Source organism: Aythya ferina (genome assembly GCF_964211825.1).
Source record: "Aythya ferina genome assembly, chromosome: 1".
In the NCBI taxonomy this organism is placed as follows: Eukaryota; Metazoa; Chordata; class Aves; order Anseriformes; family Anatidae; genus Aythya; species Aythya ferina.
In genome coordinates, this window is record NC_140296.1 from 16,832,979 (window position 1) to 16,852,820 (window position 19,842).

Here is a 19,842-nt window from a genome sequence, read left to right on the forward strand (position 1 = left end):
ATTGAACACACAAGGTTAAAACCGAGGAAGTGATAGAAAGAAGACAAAAGTAGTGGCCATAAATTTTACATGAAAACTTGAAAAGTAGGTTTTTTAACTTGTGGAACATTAAGCTTGCAAAACTTCAGAACAGTCTGAAGCTCATGAATCCCTGTCATCACAGTATTCTTTAGTCATTATAGCACCAACAATAAACTTAATTACTTATATGTGATTGTGTAGAAGTATCTTACACCAAGGAGGATAGTTAAGGAAGTAGGAAAGTACTTAAATTTCCTTTTTGTTATAATTTGTTTTGTTTTAACTAAAAATGAATACTGATTTCTGCTGGTTGAAAATGCAGCAGAATCAGTTATACAACAGAAGATGTACAGCAAATAAATTTTGTCATCTGACAATAGTTCATTGCCCAAAACATTTAAGACTGCTCAGTTATGAAAAGTGGGACTCATCATTTCACAGAAAGTGAAGTTCAGGGCTAGGAGAAAATCCACCTTGGAGAAATGTCTTCTACAACAAATGTTGCACTGTCCAGAGAAAGGACCAAGAAACCCAGCCAACATACACAGCCACGCAGCCAATGAATGTACGACCAAAAAACCAGCCACAACACGTGCTGTCTTTACTGTACACAGCAGTTAAAAGACAAAGAAGAGAAATGGGTTTGTTTCAGGAAAGTAACAGAGGGGAAAAGAGTTAAGAAAGCAGGCCTACCCAGGCAAAAAGACACAACACCAAAAGTATCTAAAATGAGCCTATATCAAAGACATTATTTAGAGAGAGAAACAGAGGCTGCAGGAAGCTTGAACATGGAAGATATCAGCCTGCAGGGATAAGTTTTAAATGCTAGCCATGGCTGCAGTATATCTAAATAGTTTTTTCAATAAATAGGTGGCTTAGCTGAAGCATCATTTCCCAGCTCTTGGCTCACAAATGACAGGAATTCAGATACAGAGAAAAACAGGTCAAAACAAAGATACAGTCAAGTCAACCAGTATATACTTTATCCAAAACAATTGCTTTCAAAATGTATTGAGATCTTATCTTTCTTAGTACTTTTTCTCCTGGAGCCCATGTTTTTATCTGCATGTCCACAGACATTGACTTACCAAGCAGCTCAGGTCTTCAAATCTGCAACTGCATTGCTATAATTTGCACTCCCTGCTTGACAGCATCCTTTTCTCCCACTCCTCAGTACCACGCCAAACATGATTAGCTCAGATAGTCAGCAGCACCAGTTCCCAAAGGCATTGCCGGGTCTCAGTTCTCTCACATCCTCTCTCCTTTGTGATTACCCCAGGAGTGTCCCTATTCATCTTTTTATCAAAGCTATATGTAAGCAGATTCTTTCTAAAGTTTCACTCTCTAAAACACAAATTGCTAGAACTGTCACCCAGGCTTGTATCATGATGCATCTCAATTACTGTGATGTTCTCCTTCAGCCTGTAGGAATGTAATCTGTCATCCCTAGTATCCATTTAAAATTCTGCTGTGAAGTTGATTTTCAGAGCCCGTCATTTGCCTGTGTCATTCATACCTGCACATCCATCCACTGGATACCCTTTCCCTGTCTCATCAGTTATAACTACTTACTTTCATTTCCAAGGTATTTCAAAGTCTGATTCATCCCCCTTCAGCCCTCAACAAACATTTCTTATTCTTCAACCAACAGATCATTATGCTTGCCCTCCATGTTCTACTTGTTAAATACAGGCATCTTTGTTCTTCTTTCCGTGTCATACTTCTCTGTAAATATTCCTGAATGAATAGTGTGAGACAATTGAAAAGTATTATGTTCATTACATTCATTGTCTGACTCCAAAATTAGAAGCACTGAGGTTCTGAATTTAAAATGCTGTAACAGTAAAGCTGGGTGAATAATTTACGGCATGGAATCTATTTAATGAATTTTGCTTATTTTTATGTTTACAAAATGACGCGTTTGGTATTCAAAAGTACTCTCCAAATAATCTTTGCAAATTATTCTTTCCATGTTGCTTCAACACAAGCAAATTTGAAAATTGTTGTGTTTTGATGTATATATAATATAGGTCACAAGATGAATTTCTGTAGCCTAGTTACAGGACAATATCTTAGAGGCAGGCTGCAGGTACAAACACTGGTGATTACATATCTAAAATTCACTGCTTGACAATAACTTCTAAAATTATAGTTGTGGTGTTGATCATACTTATTAATAAAATTAGCTTCCAGAATAACATCTGAAACAAATGAAAAATGTAAACACATGAGCTATTTTTATTTAAAAATGCAAATGCTTTTTCAAAAGGAATTGTCATTTTATTTTAAGACTGTTTCTCTAAGGAAATAAAAGAGGGTTCGGAGGGTTCGATGCCTGGGTTTTCTGTCTTTCTGTAATGCTTAACTGAGTCATTTTCACCTAACCTCACAGTAACTTTCTTAGACTCCTAGTTAAAAGGAAAAAGGAAAAAAAAAGGAAGAAAAAAAAAAAAAAAAAAAAAGTAGAGATTTCAAAGACCGAGTTCTCACAGGCTGGGAGAAGATCCATGACTGGATGGATGTAGGAGATTCAGAACAGTGTCCCCAGCAGTGGAACTGACTGTCGTGTGAGCCCGGCAGCAACACGATCTCGTTGGCACTCTGGGCTCAGCGATCAGCAAGCAGGGCAGGCACACACAGCTCCAAGTAACCACAGCACACATCATCCTGCTCAGTGGGAGGGGGGCTGTGGAGCAAAGTCAGTGGTGGTGGGGCTTTAGGGATGCTCAGGGGAGAGTAGAGAGATGAACAAAAACCTGGGATGAAGTGATCTGAGGAAGAACTAGCTCCATTAAGGCAGTAACAGTGGGGAAAGGGTGTTAGATACCCTTCCACAGAAAAATAGACTTTGTTTATTCCTCTGCTCATAGAATTATGGGGCGAGGAGGGTAATTTTCTTTGGAGTACTTGTACCTTTTCGGGCTGCACAAATCTTACTTTGCCTATCTGAGCAGCCATCATATTATTTCACTGGTCAGGAGGACAATATTGCTGTGCAGTAACATCTTTCATCCAAAGTGGCGCAAAGCTAGGTGAAGGGCAGTAATACATGGTCTAAATGACATAATATTTGTGAGTTATGTAAAAATATTCCTTAGAATCATAGAATCATTAAGGCTGGAAAAGACCTCCAAGATCATCTGGTCCAACCATCCCCCTACAAGCAATATTACCCACTAACCTATGTCCTTAAACACTACATCCAACCTTTCCTTAAACACCCCCAGGGACAGCAGATTCAGCTTGGATTCATCCTGCATAGTGTTCTCACAGGACTCAGCCAACCTTCCTTCCAAACAGGTCAGAGAGTATGGGATACTTTACTTCCTATTGCTATGCAACTGCAGTTTTTAATAAAAAATGTCCTGAATGCCTCAAAACAGTTATCTAAAATAAATCATCTGGGAAAACACTAACTACACCCATGTACCAGATACAGCATGTGAAACAGGGTCACTAGATATGGCGCACAGCTGTGGGTCAGAAGTCTCTCAAGTCACATTCTCAGAATTGGCTTGAGAACCAGTGCTTTAACAGTAGATTAATACAAACCAAGATCAAACTTCCAATCTTTTCCAGCTATAACACCACAAACATTTTCAAATGATGGTCACTACCTTCTGTTGTAGCCCTCTTCTAGTATGTCATTTGGCTTTTGAGCAGGGGTGAAGGTGTTTTTAGTTTTTTATTTCTCACTGCTCTAGTCTGCTGGTCAAATGCAATAAATTATACTAATCTCCCTATGTTGAGTGTGTTTTGCCCATGATAGTAACTGTTGAGTGATCTTCCTGTCCCTATTTCAGCCCTTGAGCCCCTTCCCTCATATTTTCTCCTCCGCTTTCTTTTAGGACAGGGAATGAGATTTGTAGTGGTGTTCAACTGCCATGCATGGTAAAATCACTAAAATGGAAAACAGCTGTCTTCTTCCTTGTTTTCAGTGGAAGTTTAAATCCTTTATTACCATCTTTTTAAGTGAATGCCTTGTTCTTTATGAAAATTTCTAATTTATGGAAAATAATAAATTAATAATAAATTAATAAAAATAAATTAATAGAATTAATTTATCGAAAATATAAGTGTCTGAAACTGAAAACATTCAGGTTTCCACTGAAATAGAAAATATTTGAGTGCCTTCCAGGAGATGCATTTTGGGCTAGGATCATCACTATGGACTTCATCACCCTTACTACACTATGACCAATGTGTCACTTAAAGGAAACAAGACTATATAATCAGACTATAACACAGGAGGTGTATGTCCCTGTAAGAAAACAGCAATATGGCATATATTCCTATGGGAGAACCACAACGACTTCTCATTATCAAAGTATTTGATCTTCAGTGGATATATTTCAAATTTATTTTTTCCTGTGAAAAAATAATTGCCTTTCCCATTTTTATAGGCAAAGTCTGTAATTTAAGAAGGTGGCTACTGGTAAGTTTTTCTATCTCAATTTCAATTAGATTTTTCTAACTTAGAGCTTGAGCTGTTACCTTGTAGATGTCCAGGAATCCACACTGATGGTCAAACCGTGTGTAGAGTTCATTCAGCATGCTGATGACCTGCATGGGTGTGCACTGTGCGCAGATGGCAGTGAAGCCAACAATGTCTGAAAAGAGCATGGTGACATCATCAAATTTCCTGGCCTGAACCTGCTGCCCCTGCCACAATTGCTGAGCCACTTCTTCAGGGAAAATAGAAATAAGGAGATCTACTGTTTTCTTTTTCTCCTCTTCCAGGGCTTGGTGTGTGCATTCTAGTGTTGCCTTCAGCTTATCCATTCGTTTTTTCAAGCCATCCTGGGCCTTCGCTTGCTCCCCAACCAGTATGACATCGCGAGTAGCATCGTGGATAGGAATGTCTGAAAGGTGGAGGCCTCGGCCCATCAGTTCATCCAGCTTGTCCACACAGGGGGATCCCAGAAACAAAATTGAATTTGATTCTGGCACATGAATCATTTGTCCTTTAATTTCCATCACCTAAAAAAATAAAAATAAAAATACTTTAGAAAAGTAAAAATCAGCTTATAGGTGGATCTCCATTCTACCTTTCCCCTATTTACTCTTCAGATAAAATGATCTACTCTTATAACACCTATTCAAGTAATGAGACTCACATAGTCTACCCACTAAGGTGAGTCATAAAATATCCTATACTCACACAAAAATATTCCCAAATCAGATGTCAGACTCAATTCCAGCCCAATTAAATATGAAAGCAATCACAATTACATGTATTTCTCAGAAATACTGTTTCTAAGTTTTGCTCCTAGAATGTACCTCGTCTTAAATCCAAATTCCAGAATAGCTTCTTCTCTGTTAATTAGATACAAATTCTAAAACTATAAAATGAAAAGAAAGATACAACCATCTGAAAGCAAACCAGTTAAATAGTGAAGTAGTTCTTTTTCAGCAAACAGGTACTAATTCAAATGTGGCCATGCCATTGAGTAGTAAAATAAGAACAGACATGAGAAAGAATTCTATAAAATAATGAATGGCACGGAAAAAGTGCACTAGTGCTCCTATTTCTATTTGCCTTCTTTTATATGCAGAGTACTTGAAGAGTGATATTCTGTTAGAGTTTGCAGATTTCTTGCTGACACAGATCTGTATAATTTGTATTTGCAGATCAGAAGAAGGAACAGTAAGAAAGGAGTACCAGAAAAGATCGAGGGGTCCATTGCACTGTTTTACTGATTTTGCATTTGCCTGCTAAATGGCAAGGCGTCCCATCTTTTGAATGATGTCCAGTGATTGATAATGAATGAGGTCCTTGCTTGTTACCATTTGCACCAAGACAGCAGTTCAGCACCAGTTCAATACCAGATGGAAATGCACAATGAAACTCAACTGTAATTATATATTTCAAGTTTGGGGCTACATACATTCTGATTTTTATCAACTTACTCAGGTCACACAAGAGAATCTGTCAGTTATGGCACTATTTTTTCACCGGATAATAGAATTATAAATAAATAAATAAATAAATAAGATAAACATATTTTGCTTAAGCAGAAAAGAATTAAATAGGGTAAAGTAGCCATCTTTGTAAACACAGCCTCCCATAATCTTGGCCATGAACCATATTCACTGTTAATGTTTTCATTCCAGGAGTACACAAAGAGCAGGGCAGTACTGAACTAGGTGACCTAAAAAAATACAGTCTTTAACCCAAGGATCTCAGAGTCAAAACAGATGCAACAAACACACTTCGTGCATCTAAGCAAAGAATTCTCATAAGTGTTAGGCACCATAATGTCTTAATTCTGTATTTTTATATTCCACAAAATCCCTCCTGAAACAAAAAGGTCTCCTCCAGTCACACTTTCATGCTTCATGCAGACATTTTCTCATCTTCACATGATTCAACATTTAATCTGCCTTCCATCCATTATCCCTCTAAGCAAAATAGGAAAACCTCAGGCAGAGAACCCAGAGGTATCTGTAATAGCAATGTGATTTAAGCATCCAGAGGTCTGGAAGCTCCTGCTGTGTTGACAGCTACTCCTGCATGGGACCTTCTGTGTTTGGGGGAGAAGTAGGGAAGCTCCTGTTTCTATTAGGAATTTACTACATCAAGTAATATACTGTTATTGCAGATCCTACTGCCAATATGAGGACAAGCCTATCCTGTCCCCATGTCTCTCTGCTTCCATTGAAGCATACCCTATCCTGCCAGCAACCCAGCACATGCAACTTCTGATGTCAGCCATGGAACTCAGCAAATACAAGAAAATAAAAGAAATTAAAAATTATCAATTTCCCAAATTTATATTCCCACATACCTACTAATATCTACATTTCTAAGCCTTACTTCCTAAACTTTGTTCTGGGAGAGCAATCTCTGGGAGGAAGCTGATCAGCTACCTAGCTGGGCAGATTTTACTGCTCCAAGACTAATTGTTCTTTTTAATTTTTAAAACATATGGCTCCCTTCTTAACACATAAGGGAAATAGATGCTTTCTTCATGCATGCAGCCTCATGCTGTCAAAGGACACGCAAAATTGTTTTAACTCTGAAGTGCAAATTGCTAAATGTGAAATACATAATATTCCTACATTATCTAGATTTCTATATTTTCTTCTTACTTTTTGACCCTTTCCAGAGAGTTTTTCTTTTTTATTTATGTCTAGAACATCACCCGTGTACAAAATAAATGTACCTCATATTATCACTTCTCTTTTCCACCTCCAGGTGAAAAGAGGCTGTCAGTTCAGAAGGTAAGAGTGTGACCACGGCCCCTGGTTTGCCTGACCTGTCAGCAAGGCAAGCCACCTGGCTTGGAGCCATACTTCTCCTCACAACCTGCTGTGAGACTAGAAGAAAATTAATGCACCCCTCTGTGCTCCTGCTTCTCTTTTGTCAATTTTAGGTGTTAAACTCTTTGATGTGATCTCTATCTGTGTGAATATATTGTGCCAACCATCCCTGAGTGGCTTCTTCCCCAGGAACACTGATCAAGTGACTAACGCAGTAAGCGGACACTCCAGAGTCCTCTGCTCTGCCTCTGGGTAACCCCAGGCAAATTATCAACTCTGAGTGCTTATTTATGCTTTCAGCACAGCAGGAACAATGATATTGACCTCCCTATAACACATTTTGAGACTTCTGCCTGAGAATCAGTGAAAGACAAGGGCAGTTCTGTAAAATGCCTAACTAATAATAGCCTGTTCTCTGCCCAAGTGAGCTGAGCCCCTGCCTCAACAGGGTTGAGGGTTTCTACATCATGTTGAGAAACATCTATGAAGGAACTGTTCAGTTTCCTAAAAGTGTCTGTTGCAGTTTAACCCAGCAGAAAGCTAAGTACTACACAGCCACATTTGGATGGGGAACTGGAAAAGAAAAGGTAAAACTCATGGGTTGAGATAGAGATAGTTTAACAGGAAAGAAAAGGAAGGGATGATGATGACAATAATAATGATAATGATAATGATGATGATGGTGATGATAATAATAATAAAGAATATACAAAGTAAGTGATGCATAATGTGATTGCTTACTACCTGCTGAGTGATTGCTAGCTAGTCCCACAGCAGTGGCTGCCCCCCAGCCAGCCCTCCCAGTTTTATTGTTCCCTATGATTAGGGAAAAAGGGATGTCCTATAATTAGGACATCCCTTTGGCCAGCTCCTGGCTGTGTCCCCTCCCAGCTCCTTGTGCAACTCCAGGTACCTTGCTAGCAGGGCAGCACCAGGAGCTGGACAGTCCTTGGCTCTGTGTGAGTGCTGCTCTGCAACAACTAAAAAAATCAATGTGTTACTAACATTATTTTTCTCCTAAATCCAGAACACAACACCATACCAGCCTCCATGGAAAACATTAACTCCATCTCAGCTGAAACAGGACAGCGTCAAATGTTCAATGTTATTTAGACTTTACTCTCTGAAGATTTTTATCATTTGCGCTGCTTAACAGGAATTGTTGATACTTTCTATCATTCTTTGCATGTCATATTAGTGATTTTAGTGATTCTTGATGTTGGTTGTTTCTTTTTTCTTTCTTTTTTTTTTTTTTTTTATTTTTTCAGACTATCCTGCTAACCTCTTCAAGAGGATATGCAGAAAAAAAGTTGTCCCAGCTTACCTGGGGAGACACACCTTCACAAGGCACAGCAACAGAGAATAGCAAAGACTACATCCTTCTGCTCAGTCTTTACAAAGTCCTCTCCCTTCCAAAGAAGTTTCAGAGATAATTCAGACCTATTATAGTGAGCTTTGAACTGCAGCTATGATCCAGCAAAATCTTCTTTCTTTCCTTTGGAGTGCCTCACCACTTCTCTGTATCTCGAAGTATAACTGAACAAAATGGAACACGGGGTTTTCTTGAAGTTAGCCATAGCAAGTTGCACTTCTAGGCAGCTCCCCAGAGCTGGACAGCTCTACACCCAGACCATAAGCCTACAGGCAACCAGGATTACATCATCTATCTTTATTGTAAGCAAGGAAAGATTGAAACACTTCTGTCATCTGTTATATTTCATTACCACTACATTTTATTGCTTTCCTGTCTCTTTAATTATCTTCTCACAGAATAAAATGAGAATAATTCCACTGTTTTCGGAGGACATTTTCTGATCTAGTGGTATAATGGAATAGGAAACATTTTGAAATGAGCAACTGCATCTAATGTTTTACAGGATTACATTGCTGTGAAATCCTAAGTAGCTCCAGGAAATAAATAATAATAATAACAAATGTTGCTGTTTTACTCTCACTGCAAACCCACTGCAAAGAAAATGGAGCACACAAAGAAAAGTCCCTGATGCTCCAGAACTCTTCCAGCCTTCCTCTCCCAAAAGACCCACCCAGCGAACACTGGCAGACTAAAGCTGCTGTTTGACAACATGAGACAGTCTCCTGCTGTGCTGTACACCAACAGCTACCTCAACAGGTACACATCATTCCAGCTCTGCAAGCTCTTGGTTCACACCACACTACGATTAAGTATAGATCATCTGCAAAATACTAATGGGAACGTGAGGCAGTATTTTTGAGAAAGTCTCAAGGGTTTAAGAATTAATTTTCTTTGCTGTTAGGCCTGGCCTGTATTCTGCAGCCTCTGCAATCTTCCCACAAATTTCAGTGGAGCTTCTGCTCTGACTTTGATCAGTACATATAACAATTCCTTTCTGAATTGTTATAAAAGCTTTCTGTTTTTAGGGTTCTTTTCTTATTAGGACTGGGTTAGGAAACTCAGAGTGCTGTGTCACACTTTTGTAAACAGTTGCACTCACATGTTTGACTTCACTCAATGAACAAAATCAATGACAATAAACAGACCTTCTTTTTTAAAAGGCATATTATTAATTAGAGGATTGGGGTACCTGAGGGAAAATCAGCTTATGACAAAGAAGCCTGGACACCATCACACATTTCAAGGTAAAAAGAAAATAACAAAAGCTCATTAAAAAAAAAAAAAAAAAAAAAAAAAAAAAAAAAAAAGACCATTACTTCATATCGAGAATGAAAGTATAAGGTAACTTCTAGAAAGGTGAATTAGCTGCTAGACTAAAATCTAAACCAGCTGTGTTCACTTCTTTGAATACCCTCTTGGATATATGACAGTGTCTTATGGACATTTACAGCAAGATATTCCAAAGTATTTAAGCAGTTAGGGGCTTAAGGGAATTTCGTGAGCACTGCACAAGGAAGACAGTAACTTGTCAAAAACAAAATAATGACTCTGGTTGGCATGTTTCCGGGTGATGCATTTAGAAGAATGGCTGCAACTACAACGAAGACAATGAAATTCAAAAAATCTCTTAAATTGGAGAAATGGGCTAAGAACGGGATTCCAAACAAGGGCAATGAATAAACTAAGACAGAAATAATCAAATACAAAAATAAATGCAGAATAACAGTTTCTAAGAAGATGTCTCGGAGTCTACAGAGTAGAAGATAAGAATGTAAGCCAACAAGTCATGCTGTCATTAAGAATGAAAACATTTTACAAGGCTATATAAACAATTACATAGCTTGCAAAACATAGGAAGTAATCCTCCTCTGACCACCAGTGTTCAGGTCCCAGATGGATGAATCTGTTAATGTTTGGCACAACACTTAAAGAAAGAAATAAAGAGATGGATCAATTGGAGATAGTCCGTATGAATTTGATGAAATGTCTAGAAAATATGACATTTAAAAAAAAAAAGGAAAAAAAAAAAAAAAAGAAAACACAAATGTTTTACCCCAGAGAAGAAAAGTCTCAGGATTGGGATATGAAATTCTTCAAACATACTAAGAGCTAATGCAAAGAAGACAGATTGTTTTGTGTTTGTACACATCCAATGGGAAAAACTTTATAGAGAAGGACTTGGTGTTCATGGTGGACACCACGCTCAACATGATCTAGCAATGTATCCTTGTGGCAAAGAAAGCTAATGGTACCCTGGTCTGCATTAAGAGGAGTGCTGCCAGAAGGTTGAGAGAGATGATCCTTCCCCTCTACTCAGCACTGATGAGGCCACATCTGGAGTACTGTATTCAGTTCTGGGCTCCCCAGTACAAGAGACACATGGACATACCAGACAGTGTCCAGCAGAGAACCACAAAGATGATGAAGAAATTGTGGCACCTCTCCTGTGACCCTTCTTTGTGGGTTCCTTCCATCTCAGGGTAGTCTATGATTCTATGTTTGGCCAAGAGAACTGGGATGCTTCAGCCTAGAGAAGAGAAACCTCAGGTAGGGCATGATCTTATCAATGTCTATAAATACCTGAAGGGAGTGCACAAAGAGAAAGGAGTCAGGCTCTTTTCAATGGTGCCCAGTCACAAAATAAGAAGGGGCATGAACTGGCACACAGGAGGTTCCCTCTGGATATCAGGAAGCATTTCTTTACTATGTGGGTGATGAAGCACTGGAAGAGGTTGCCCAGGGAGGTTGTGGAGTTTCTCTCCTTGGAAATATTCAAAAGAACTACGAAAAGTCATTACAACCATTTATCCCTGGAAGTCTTCAAAAGACGTTTAGATGTAGAGCTTAGGGATATGGTTTAGTGGGGACTGTTAGCGTTAGGTCAGAGGTTGGACTCGATGATCTTGAGGTCTCTTCCAACCTAGAAATTCTGTGATTCTGTGATTCTATGATTCTGTGAACCTTCCCAATACTCCAGTTCTGCTTGTAGAGTGGGGTAAATCAAAGTAACAGGCAGTAGAACTAACTGTGAAGAAAGATTCGTGGGAATAAGAAAAAAATCAGATTCAAATGAAAACCAGATCTTATCTGTAGGCACAAAGAAAGCATCTAAATTCAATAAATGAATCACAACAAAATATCAGCTTCCAATATATATATCTTATGTTGAAAAAGAAAATATATATATATATATCATCTCCACAGAAATGAAAAAAAATATATAATATTTTTTCAGTCGATGCTTAGTGCAACTGCATAAATGAGGCAGTTTGCTCAGCACAACCCAGGAGGTTCTCAGGTTCTTGTTGAAGCAGAACCCTGAGCATTTGCTTATGAGCTTGGATTTCCAGCTCAATGCATTGTCAAAAGAACATGATTCCACACAGCAGCAAAGTGACTGTTAAAAATTTTTGGTTATTTATAGAAGTCCCTGGGGTGTTACGTAATATGCAGCAGTACCTAAACCAAAGGGAGTAAATTTAACATTTTATGTGTGTTAGATACTTCATAAATATAGAATGGCAGCATGAATGTTGTACTTTGTATGAAACTTTACTTAATTGTAAAGTACAAAACTTAACTTAATCCCTTAAAACTGCTGTTAGGTCTCACACACTTGGATTAGCATAGTAGTTTCTTAGATATCAATAACACATCTCTCAGCTACTTCATTAAAAGACGGGATATGCAATGCAGATGTAATGCTATCCACCTTATTCTAACAAGATAGGGTTACAAACTTACAGCATCAAGGTTTAAAAAAAAAAAAAATAATAATAATAATCTCTTTGTCAGGAACAGAGCAATGAAAACAGTTTTCTGGGAAACAACCATTTGTTTAGCATGAGATTCTTCTCCAAATCCTCTGATCAGATTTTTTTTTTAGCACTTAGCAACCCAGTAGAACCGGCCTAGCTTTTTCATGGATTATGGTTGTAGAAACAGTAAGGATTCTGCTCTTAGACCAGCACATAGCTCCCGAAGTTATGGACTTGAGAAGCCCCATGCAACTACTCACTGAGATTTATATTCTTGACATAACGTTTAAAGTAGACAGAAGGATTAACTGCTGTGAGCTGTAGATTCTGAGGAGGCTCCAGCTTATGGGTTATTTCACAGTTTTTTTCATGTAACTCTAAGTCAGCCAAAAGCCTTTTAAGAAGACTCCAGAAAACCAGAAGACCTACTTCTCAACAAGAACTCTGAGAACTGTGGTAGCTATAAACATGTTCCAAACAGGAGACCCTCAAACCACACATTTGTATTAATTTTGCATTTCAACCAAAGAAAAATTCAGTGTTTTGTACTAATGATCCCATCACAGTTTGGTTACAACATTGCCAAACCAACAAAATTTTAAGAGAAAATTCTCATATTTAATATTCTCTCTGTGTTTAAGTAAGATAAAAGGAATAGAATTAAACTATGTTTCCAATGAACATATGTTAAACTACTTTGTATAATAAGTCTTTCCTGAGAGAAAAATGGGTTATTTTTGTTACATTTTTCTTTCCATTTTTAAAAAGGGATGGAGAATGAGAAAACAAGAACATAGCATTTGATAAAGTCATTAAAGCTTTCTGAAAAGTTGGTTCTTCGGTTCAAACATGTCTCAGTCTGGTAAGGCAGTGAGGTGGAAGATGACGCATATAAATGCATGTTCAGTTTGCCAAATTCACAGAGGTAAAAAATCATATTTGTTGCAATTATTATACCTGAAATAATTATGCCAATTTAATAGGTATGGTATCTAATACAATGCTTTTCTTGTCTTTTTTTTCTTCTCCTATTTGAAGGACATTAACAGAACTTTATGGATTATCATTTGTAATAGTCATTGACTTCCTGAGGTTTCTTCTGACTTCCAAAGGTTTCTTCTGTGAGTAACTCTTAAAATGTACTCAGTTAAAAGAAAATCTGGTATATCTTGTCGTAAAATTATAAGCCTCAAAGAAACATATTAATATATTTTGCTTAGCCAGGAACCATGATTTCACTTTCTGACTCCTGGAGAGGATGTGAAAACTCCACAGCTCCTGCCCCAGGAGCAAATCCAAGAGCTGTACCACAGCCTGGCCAGCACCTGTGTGGGTGTCCATGGGGGTAAACTTTACACACATAGTGGCAAAGTTGTGGCTCACCTCTGGCTTTGATTGTGTTCATCAGCTCCTTAGCATATCTACCTTTAAACAGACAGCTCTGGATGTGCTGAATTAAGAGCAAAGAATCCCACTTCATAATAGATGATAACATATCGTCATTAAGTACTTCCTCTTTTTTTTTGGAAATTATCACACAGAATAGTGTAGTGACCAGCACCCAGGGCATGGTAAATACCCAGTACATTCCACTTGACACAATTTAACAAAAGGTCAAAGCAATCATAGAGAAATCTTTTTATGATATACTTCAAATATAAATTAATAAGAATAATTTGATTGCATTTCAAAGGGATTTTGAAACAAACATGTCATTTTATTTTTATCTTTTGTTTGCATCACTCAAACCCAGCATCAAAGACCTTTCAATTCATTTTGAATTATTTAACAAAAAGTTAAGAATATTTGAACTATGCAACAACAGTCGTAGCTGACTGAAAGAAACTTAAGGAGGGGCTCAGTGGCTCAGTTCTTCCTGCAGCTTAAAATTCATCCTTTTCCATACATCCAGGCCTTCCTTTTTTTTTTTTTTTTTTTACTGGTACAGTTGCCATACAGCAGTGTACAATCATGTCAGTGGAAAAAACTTAAGGAGATGAAAGTATGATGGACACCCTACCCTGAATTGGGCCTTTTCTTTCTAAATGTTCAAACACACCAAATCGCACCATTCCTTTTCCACTGACTCAGAATGACACAAGTAACACCACCAAGACTATCTACCTGGTTGAAACCAGAAAGACTTCATGCATTCATGTGATCAAAACTTAAATCACCTTATGCCTACAAATGCCTTTATAACTGACAACTGTTAGTTGTAAGTTTGTTAAAGACACATTTTTAGTGATACCTATCAATGTCAACCAAGCAGAATTACAGAGGAACTTGCCAGTGCACTCTGAAGGCAACAGAAAGGCTCACATTTGCCAGAGAACTGTTACTTCTGGGACTAGTTCCTACAGTTTTCACCACAAGATTAGAGCAGCTTGTATATTTGGTTTACGTGGCAAGGTTTTGGTAGCAGGGGGTATGTGAGGGTGGCCTCTGTGAGCACAGCCCAGCAGCTGTCCCACATCAGATCAGAGCCAGCTCCAGATGGCTCCAAAAGGGACCCACTGCTGGCCGGAGCCCAGCCGTGAATGATGCTGGTTGGGCCTCTGGGAGAGCAGATTGAAGGAAGGGGAAATCTGCTGTGCTACAGCAGCTGGGAGAGAGGGGTGAGAGCTGAGAGAGAAGCAGCCCTGCAGCTACCAAGGGGAGTGCAGCAGGAGGGCAGGAGGTGCTCCAGGCACAAGGCAGCACAAGTTCCCCTGCGGCCCGTGGAGAGGCCCCTGGTGGAGCAGGCTGCCCCATGCAGCCCACGGGTCCCACATGGAGCAGATCTCCACGCTGCAGCCCCCCCATGGGTGGAGGAGCCCCCGGTGGAGCAGGTGGATAGGGCCTGGAGGAGGCTGCGGTCCACAGAGAGCCCCTGCAGGAGCAGGCCCCGGGCCGGAGCTGCAGCCCGTGGAGAGGAGCCCACACAGGAGCAGGGGGTCTGGAGGGAGCTGCCGCCCACCCGTGGGGGACCCGTGCTGGAGCAGTTTGCTCCTGGGGGATGGACCCTGTGGGACGGAGCCGTGTGGGAACAGTTCCTGAAGAGCTGCAGCCTGTGGGCAGCCCCCGCAGGCTCAGTTCGGGAAGGAGGGCATCCCGTGGGATGCTCCCCCAGGGGGAGCAGGGGCAGTGAGTGACCACGAAGGTGCGGTGAAGACTGCAGCTTGGGGGGAGAATTTGGAAGGGGGTGGGTGGGGGGAAAGGTGTTTTTAGTTTGCTTTTAGTTCTCACTGCACTGGTCTGCCATCATTTGACAATAAATTACATGAATCTCCCTATGCTGAGTCTGTTTTGGCCATGACGAGAGTTGTCGAGTGATCTCTCTGTCCTTATCTCAACCCTTAAGCTCTTACCATTGTATTTTCTCCCCCTTTTCCTTTGAGGAGCAGGATTGAGAGAGCGGTTGTGGTGGTGTTCAGCAGCCCAGCAGGGTAAAAACACCACACAGGTGCACAAATCAGTCCTACACCTAATCATTCCATTAGTGGTCAGCAGCTCCTAGCAAAAGCTTCTCATTTGAGCATGACCCATCCCAGCTATCTAAGCTGACCTGCTATCAGAAAGTGCTCCTGCTCATTCTGTGGTATCCTTTGCTAAATATCTTTCCTTTCCAGGTTAATTTATTTCTTTGTGGAAATTGTTTTTTATCAAAATGTAGGGAAATGGTTAATGGAGAATATCTGTGTATTCATGAGAACAGCAGACAATGAGCGGTAGAAGTAGCTTTCCCCTTTGATCTGTGCAGAACAGGTATATATAGCAACCATTAGTAGATGTGAAGTTTCATTACCAATCTAGGTATCTTTAAAATCCTGTGATTAAAAGATCTTTTAGACCATTCAATATCTAGCTCGCAGACATTTTTCTCCTTTAGGATTTGTATGTTCCAACTCCTTCTCTGTTCTATTTCATCTTAAATATATAAATCTGCTCCAAATTCCTGCCAGCACCACACCAAGAAAACTGATTAGAGGTAGAGTTATCTAATGTTATTTTTACTTTGTTTTTCTCTTTATTACTCCATATATCAAGTACTTTTTCAGCTTTGATAAAAGACTTTACCATTAGAATCTGATATTGAGATGAATCAATTCTGATCTTTTGTTGCAGTAAGAATTTTCAGAACACCATGACAAGAAATTTCTGCTGTTCCCAGTTCAATCATTCTGATGTTAGATATAATTAGAAAGAGCCATTCCAGCTTTCATTGAGGTCACTGTAAATACATCTAGCTGATTTTAGTAGGAATTGTACCAGACCTTTAAAATTAAATTTTCTGTATTTTTCTTAAGATGATTAAATTTCTTTCAGCATGTTCAACACAATGTATTGTACCATGAGTAGACCTTTCATCCACAACTTTCTTTAGTTACTATATTTGACCTGAACCAGTAAAACATAATCTTCCCATGGAATCTCTTTCAGGCCATGTAAAAGATCTGAATTTGGGAAGAACGCATTAAGGAACCTGCTTTGGCGGGGGGGTTGGACCCAATGATCTTTCAAGGTCCCTTCCAACCCCTTCAATTCTGTGATTCTGTGAATAGTTCCAAAATTCCACAATGCATTTTTTTTATAACCCATCAAGAAATAAAAAACAAATGCCTTTAACTTAGTTATAATTAGAATATGGAATGCAAGAAGGAACAGCCAGGATGTAGTGAATATGCACGTCTGTATGTGTTAAAATATTTGCTTAGCTTCCATTTTGTTCAATGCAACTAATTCATTTTTCCTTGAAATAGTAACAAAGGAAATTAAATTAATTAGGTGAAATGTGGTATTTTAAAATCAAGACAGTCCCAGTTACCTTACTATTCTAGTGCAAGATGAAGAAAGCAGTTAAAGTGTGTTTCTATGACCCAGGCTGACAAGGAGGGAGAAACACAAAGTTGTCCCCAAGGTTTTATCTGCACAGCATTGCTGCCTAGGGGCCACCAAAGCCCAGAGGTAGCTTGGTCCTTCAAGTGCACAGGGCTGGGGCAAGTGTGAGGATGCAAATGGGAGGTCCAGCTGTTAGAGCAAAGGAGGGAAGTGATCAGCCTATAAATGTTAAGAACTGCTGCCTTCGGAAACTCCCAGTCAGCTTGCAGATTTCTGTCCACAGATACCTCAGGGGAGGTTTGCACATTTGGTCAGTACTTGCTGTGAGTGGGCAGACCGCAGCCCACAGCCCAGCAGCCACAGGACTGCCTTAGAACAGTACTCTGCCTCAGCTGAAGAGCCCTGCTGAGAAGCAGAAAATATTTGCTCAAGCACAGCATGATGCTAACACTGCTACCTGGCTACTGGATTGGGGCCAGCTTACCCTTCACAGGCTGCAAGACCAAGTGAAGCTATTTTGAAGCTGTCTGAACAAACACTGACAGGACCAACTTCATGCTATTTATACAAAACCTGACCTGCACCTAATTTGGAGCTAATTTGGAGCACTCCAATCAGCATTTTTACTTCTACGATTCTTTGAGTACTAAAGCCTTTAAGCATAAAATCCTGATGTCAAAAGTCAGTTTTAAGAACAGGATCGAGGTGCCTTTCAAAATCTCACCCACTGTATTGCTATTCCCTTCAGAAGAGTCAGGAGCACTTCACTTCTTATTCATGACTTCTGAGTCCCCCCACACTATTGGGTGGAAAGTTTTTTAACAGGTCCCACTGTATTGTGTTGTAAATACATTTATATAGGTATATATGAATGAAAAAAAATATTATAAAAAGGTCCTTCTGAGGTCTAAGTGCATGAAAATCTGAAGGGAATTCCTCCAGGAGCTGAAGTCATCCTGCCACTGCTCAGAGCAGGGCGCTGATTATATTACTGCTCCACATTCAGCAGCCTCATTACATACCTCATCTCAACAAAGACAATCAAACTTAACAAACAGTCCTCCATGCTGTCTGATGGAGATAGAAAGCAGTGTTTGCAAAGTCGCAAACAGTTACATGGCATGGACTACTCAAGGCGGGTGACTGACAAAAGTTTTCCAGATATATCCAGGCTAGATGTAATGTTGTTGATGAAAATGGAAAGGGCTGATGATCCTCCTGCTCATCATGCTGTTTACGACCAGCACTACATCCTGAAATGTTGTTGCAGAAAACAGATTCCTAACAACATCCTTAGCTGTAATCCAGCAGTGTGTGCTTTGTAGTGTCACCAGCAAGCTTCCCCCAGGGCCTCTCCCCAGCCCTTGTCGGGGTTATTAAAGACCCTGACTGAACCCTGGTCATAGGAGCAGGGGCTGTTTGCAGCTTCTCCTTTAATAGCTCTTGGAATAAAAAACAAGGGATCTTGTCCCAGAATCTCTTGTGAAAAAGACCCCATGAGAAGAGTCTGAAAGAAAACAGATACTCTTGTCGGAAATTTATTTGCCTGGAAGTCTGCAGCCTTCTGTGGTGATGATTCGCCATAAGGCTGCTTTGTAACTCTCTATGGTACCTACTTCTGGCACATGTGTTTTCACTAGTTGCACTGCATTTTCCTTCTTTATTTGTGTTTTGCTTTATACAGCCTGACACCGACTCACATAAAATTATATAGGATAGGCTTATTTCATTTACACACACAGGCATGTTCATAAACACTCAACTCCTTGAACAGTCACCATCCCTGGAAGTCTTCAAAAGACGTTTAGATGTAGAGCTTAGGGATATGGTTTAGTGGAGGGCTGTTAGCGTTAGGTTGGAGGTTGGACTCGATGACCTTGAGGTCTCTTCCAACCTAGGAAATTCTGTGATTCTGTGATTCTGTGATTCTGAGAAGTCATGATCTACAAGCAACAAGGCCTAGTAATACACTCTTTTGTCTTCAATTAATTTGCACCGAGACTGTAGTGGTATGCTGAAATGTAGATTTTTTCTTACATTTACACTGGAAATCCCAACCCATACTCTCTTCTGAGTATTGACTGTATTGACTGGTACTCAAAATAACACAAACACAAAAGAAAAATAAATCTTTCCCTAGTTTTCAAATGTAAGTTGAAATATTTGGCTAGACATGATGTCCTACAGAATGCTTAATTTCAATCATTTTATAATTTTGCATGATCTCTTACTGAAGTATTAGGAGTATGTACAATACTTTAAGGAATATTAAATGTTACTGCATTCTGAAGATTCTATGAAATAAAGTTCTGACCCTCAAAATGACACTGGTTGATGCACTGAGAATACAAAAGACAGGACCTCAGCTTCTTGTGTGTGATCATATGGTATATTTATAAAGTCATTATAAGTAAAAATAAGCCAATTCTCCTAAATAATCTATTCGTGCACAGTATTCCATCAAAAGAATAATCACCAAAATAAGTAACAGGAAAATTTAGTAGTTCTTAATCACACTGCAGCAGTCTTTTGATTTAAATCAATGGGATTATTCAGAGATCATCTGACTTTTTTAAAAAAGGAGAAACTGTTCCTGTATTAACA

The 19,842-nt window shown here is 39.3% G+C and overlaps 1 protein-coding gene and 1 long non-coding RNA gene across 3 annotated transcripts in view; one reads left to right on the plus strand and one right to left on the minus strand.

Moving 5' to 3' along the window:
- Positions 1–9,037, plus strand: part of LOC311430456 — a 43,702-nt gene extending 34,665 nt beyond the window's left edge. The window contains exons 3-5 of one of the 2 annotated variants that reach the window (XR_014688799.1): positions 4,425–4,456; positions 7,220–7,245; positions 8,553–9,037. This is a non-coding gene — a long non-coding RNA (uncharacterized lncRNA). The remainder of the gene's footprint in view (positions 1–4,424; positions 4,457–7,219; positions 7,246–8,552) is intronic. The other variant, XR_014688800.1, reaches the window with a different exon arrangement.
- The window catches only part of GUCY1A2 (guanylate cyclase 1 soluble subunit alpha 2), a 160,734-nt gene that overhangs the window by 64,511 nt on the left and 76,381 nt on the right, over positions 1–19,842 (minus strand). Inside the window, exon 5 of the mRNA XM_084507036.1 lies at positions 4,516–5,001. Within this exon, the coding sequence (XP_084363162.1) occupies positions 4,516–5,001 (486 nt within the window). The remainder of the gene's footprint in view (positions 1–4,515; positions 5,002–19,842) is intronic.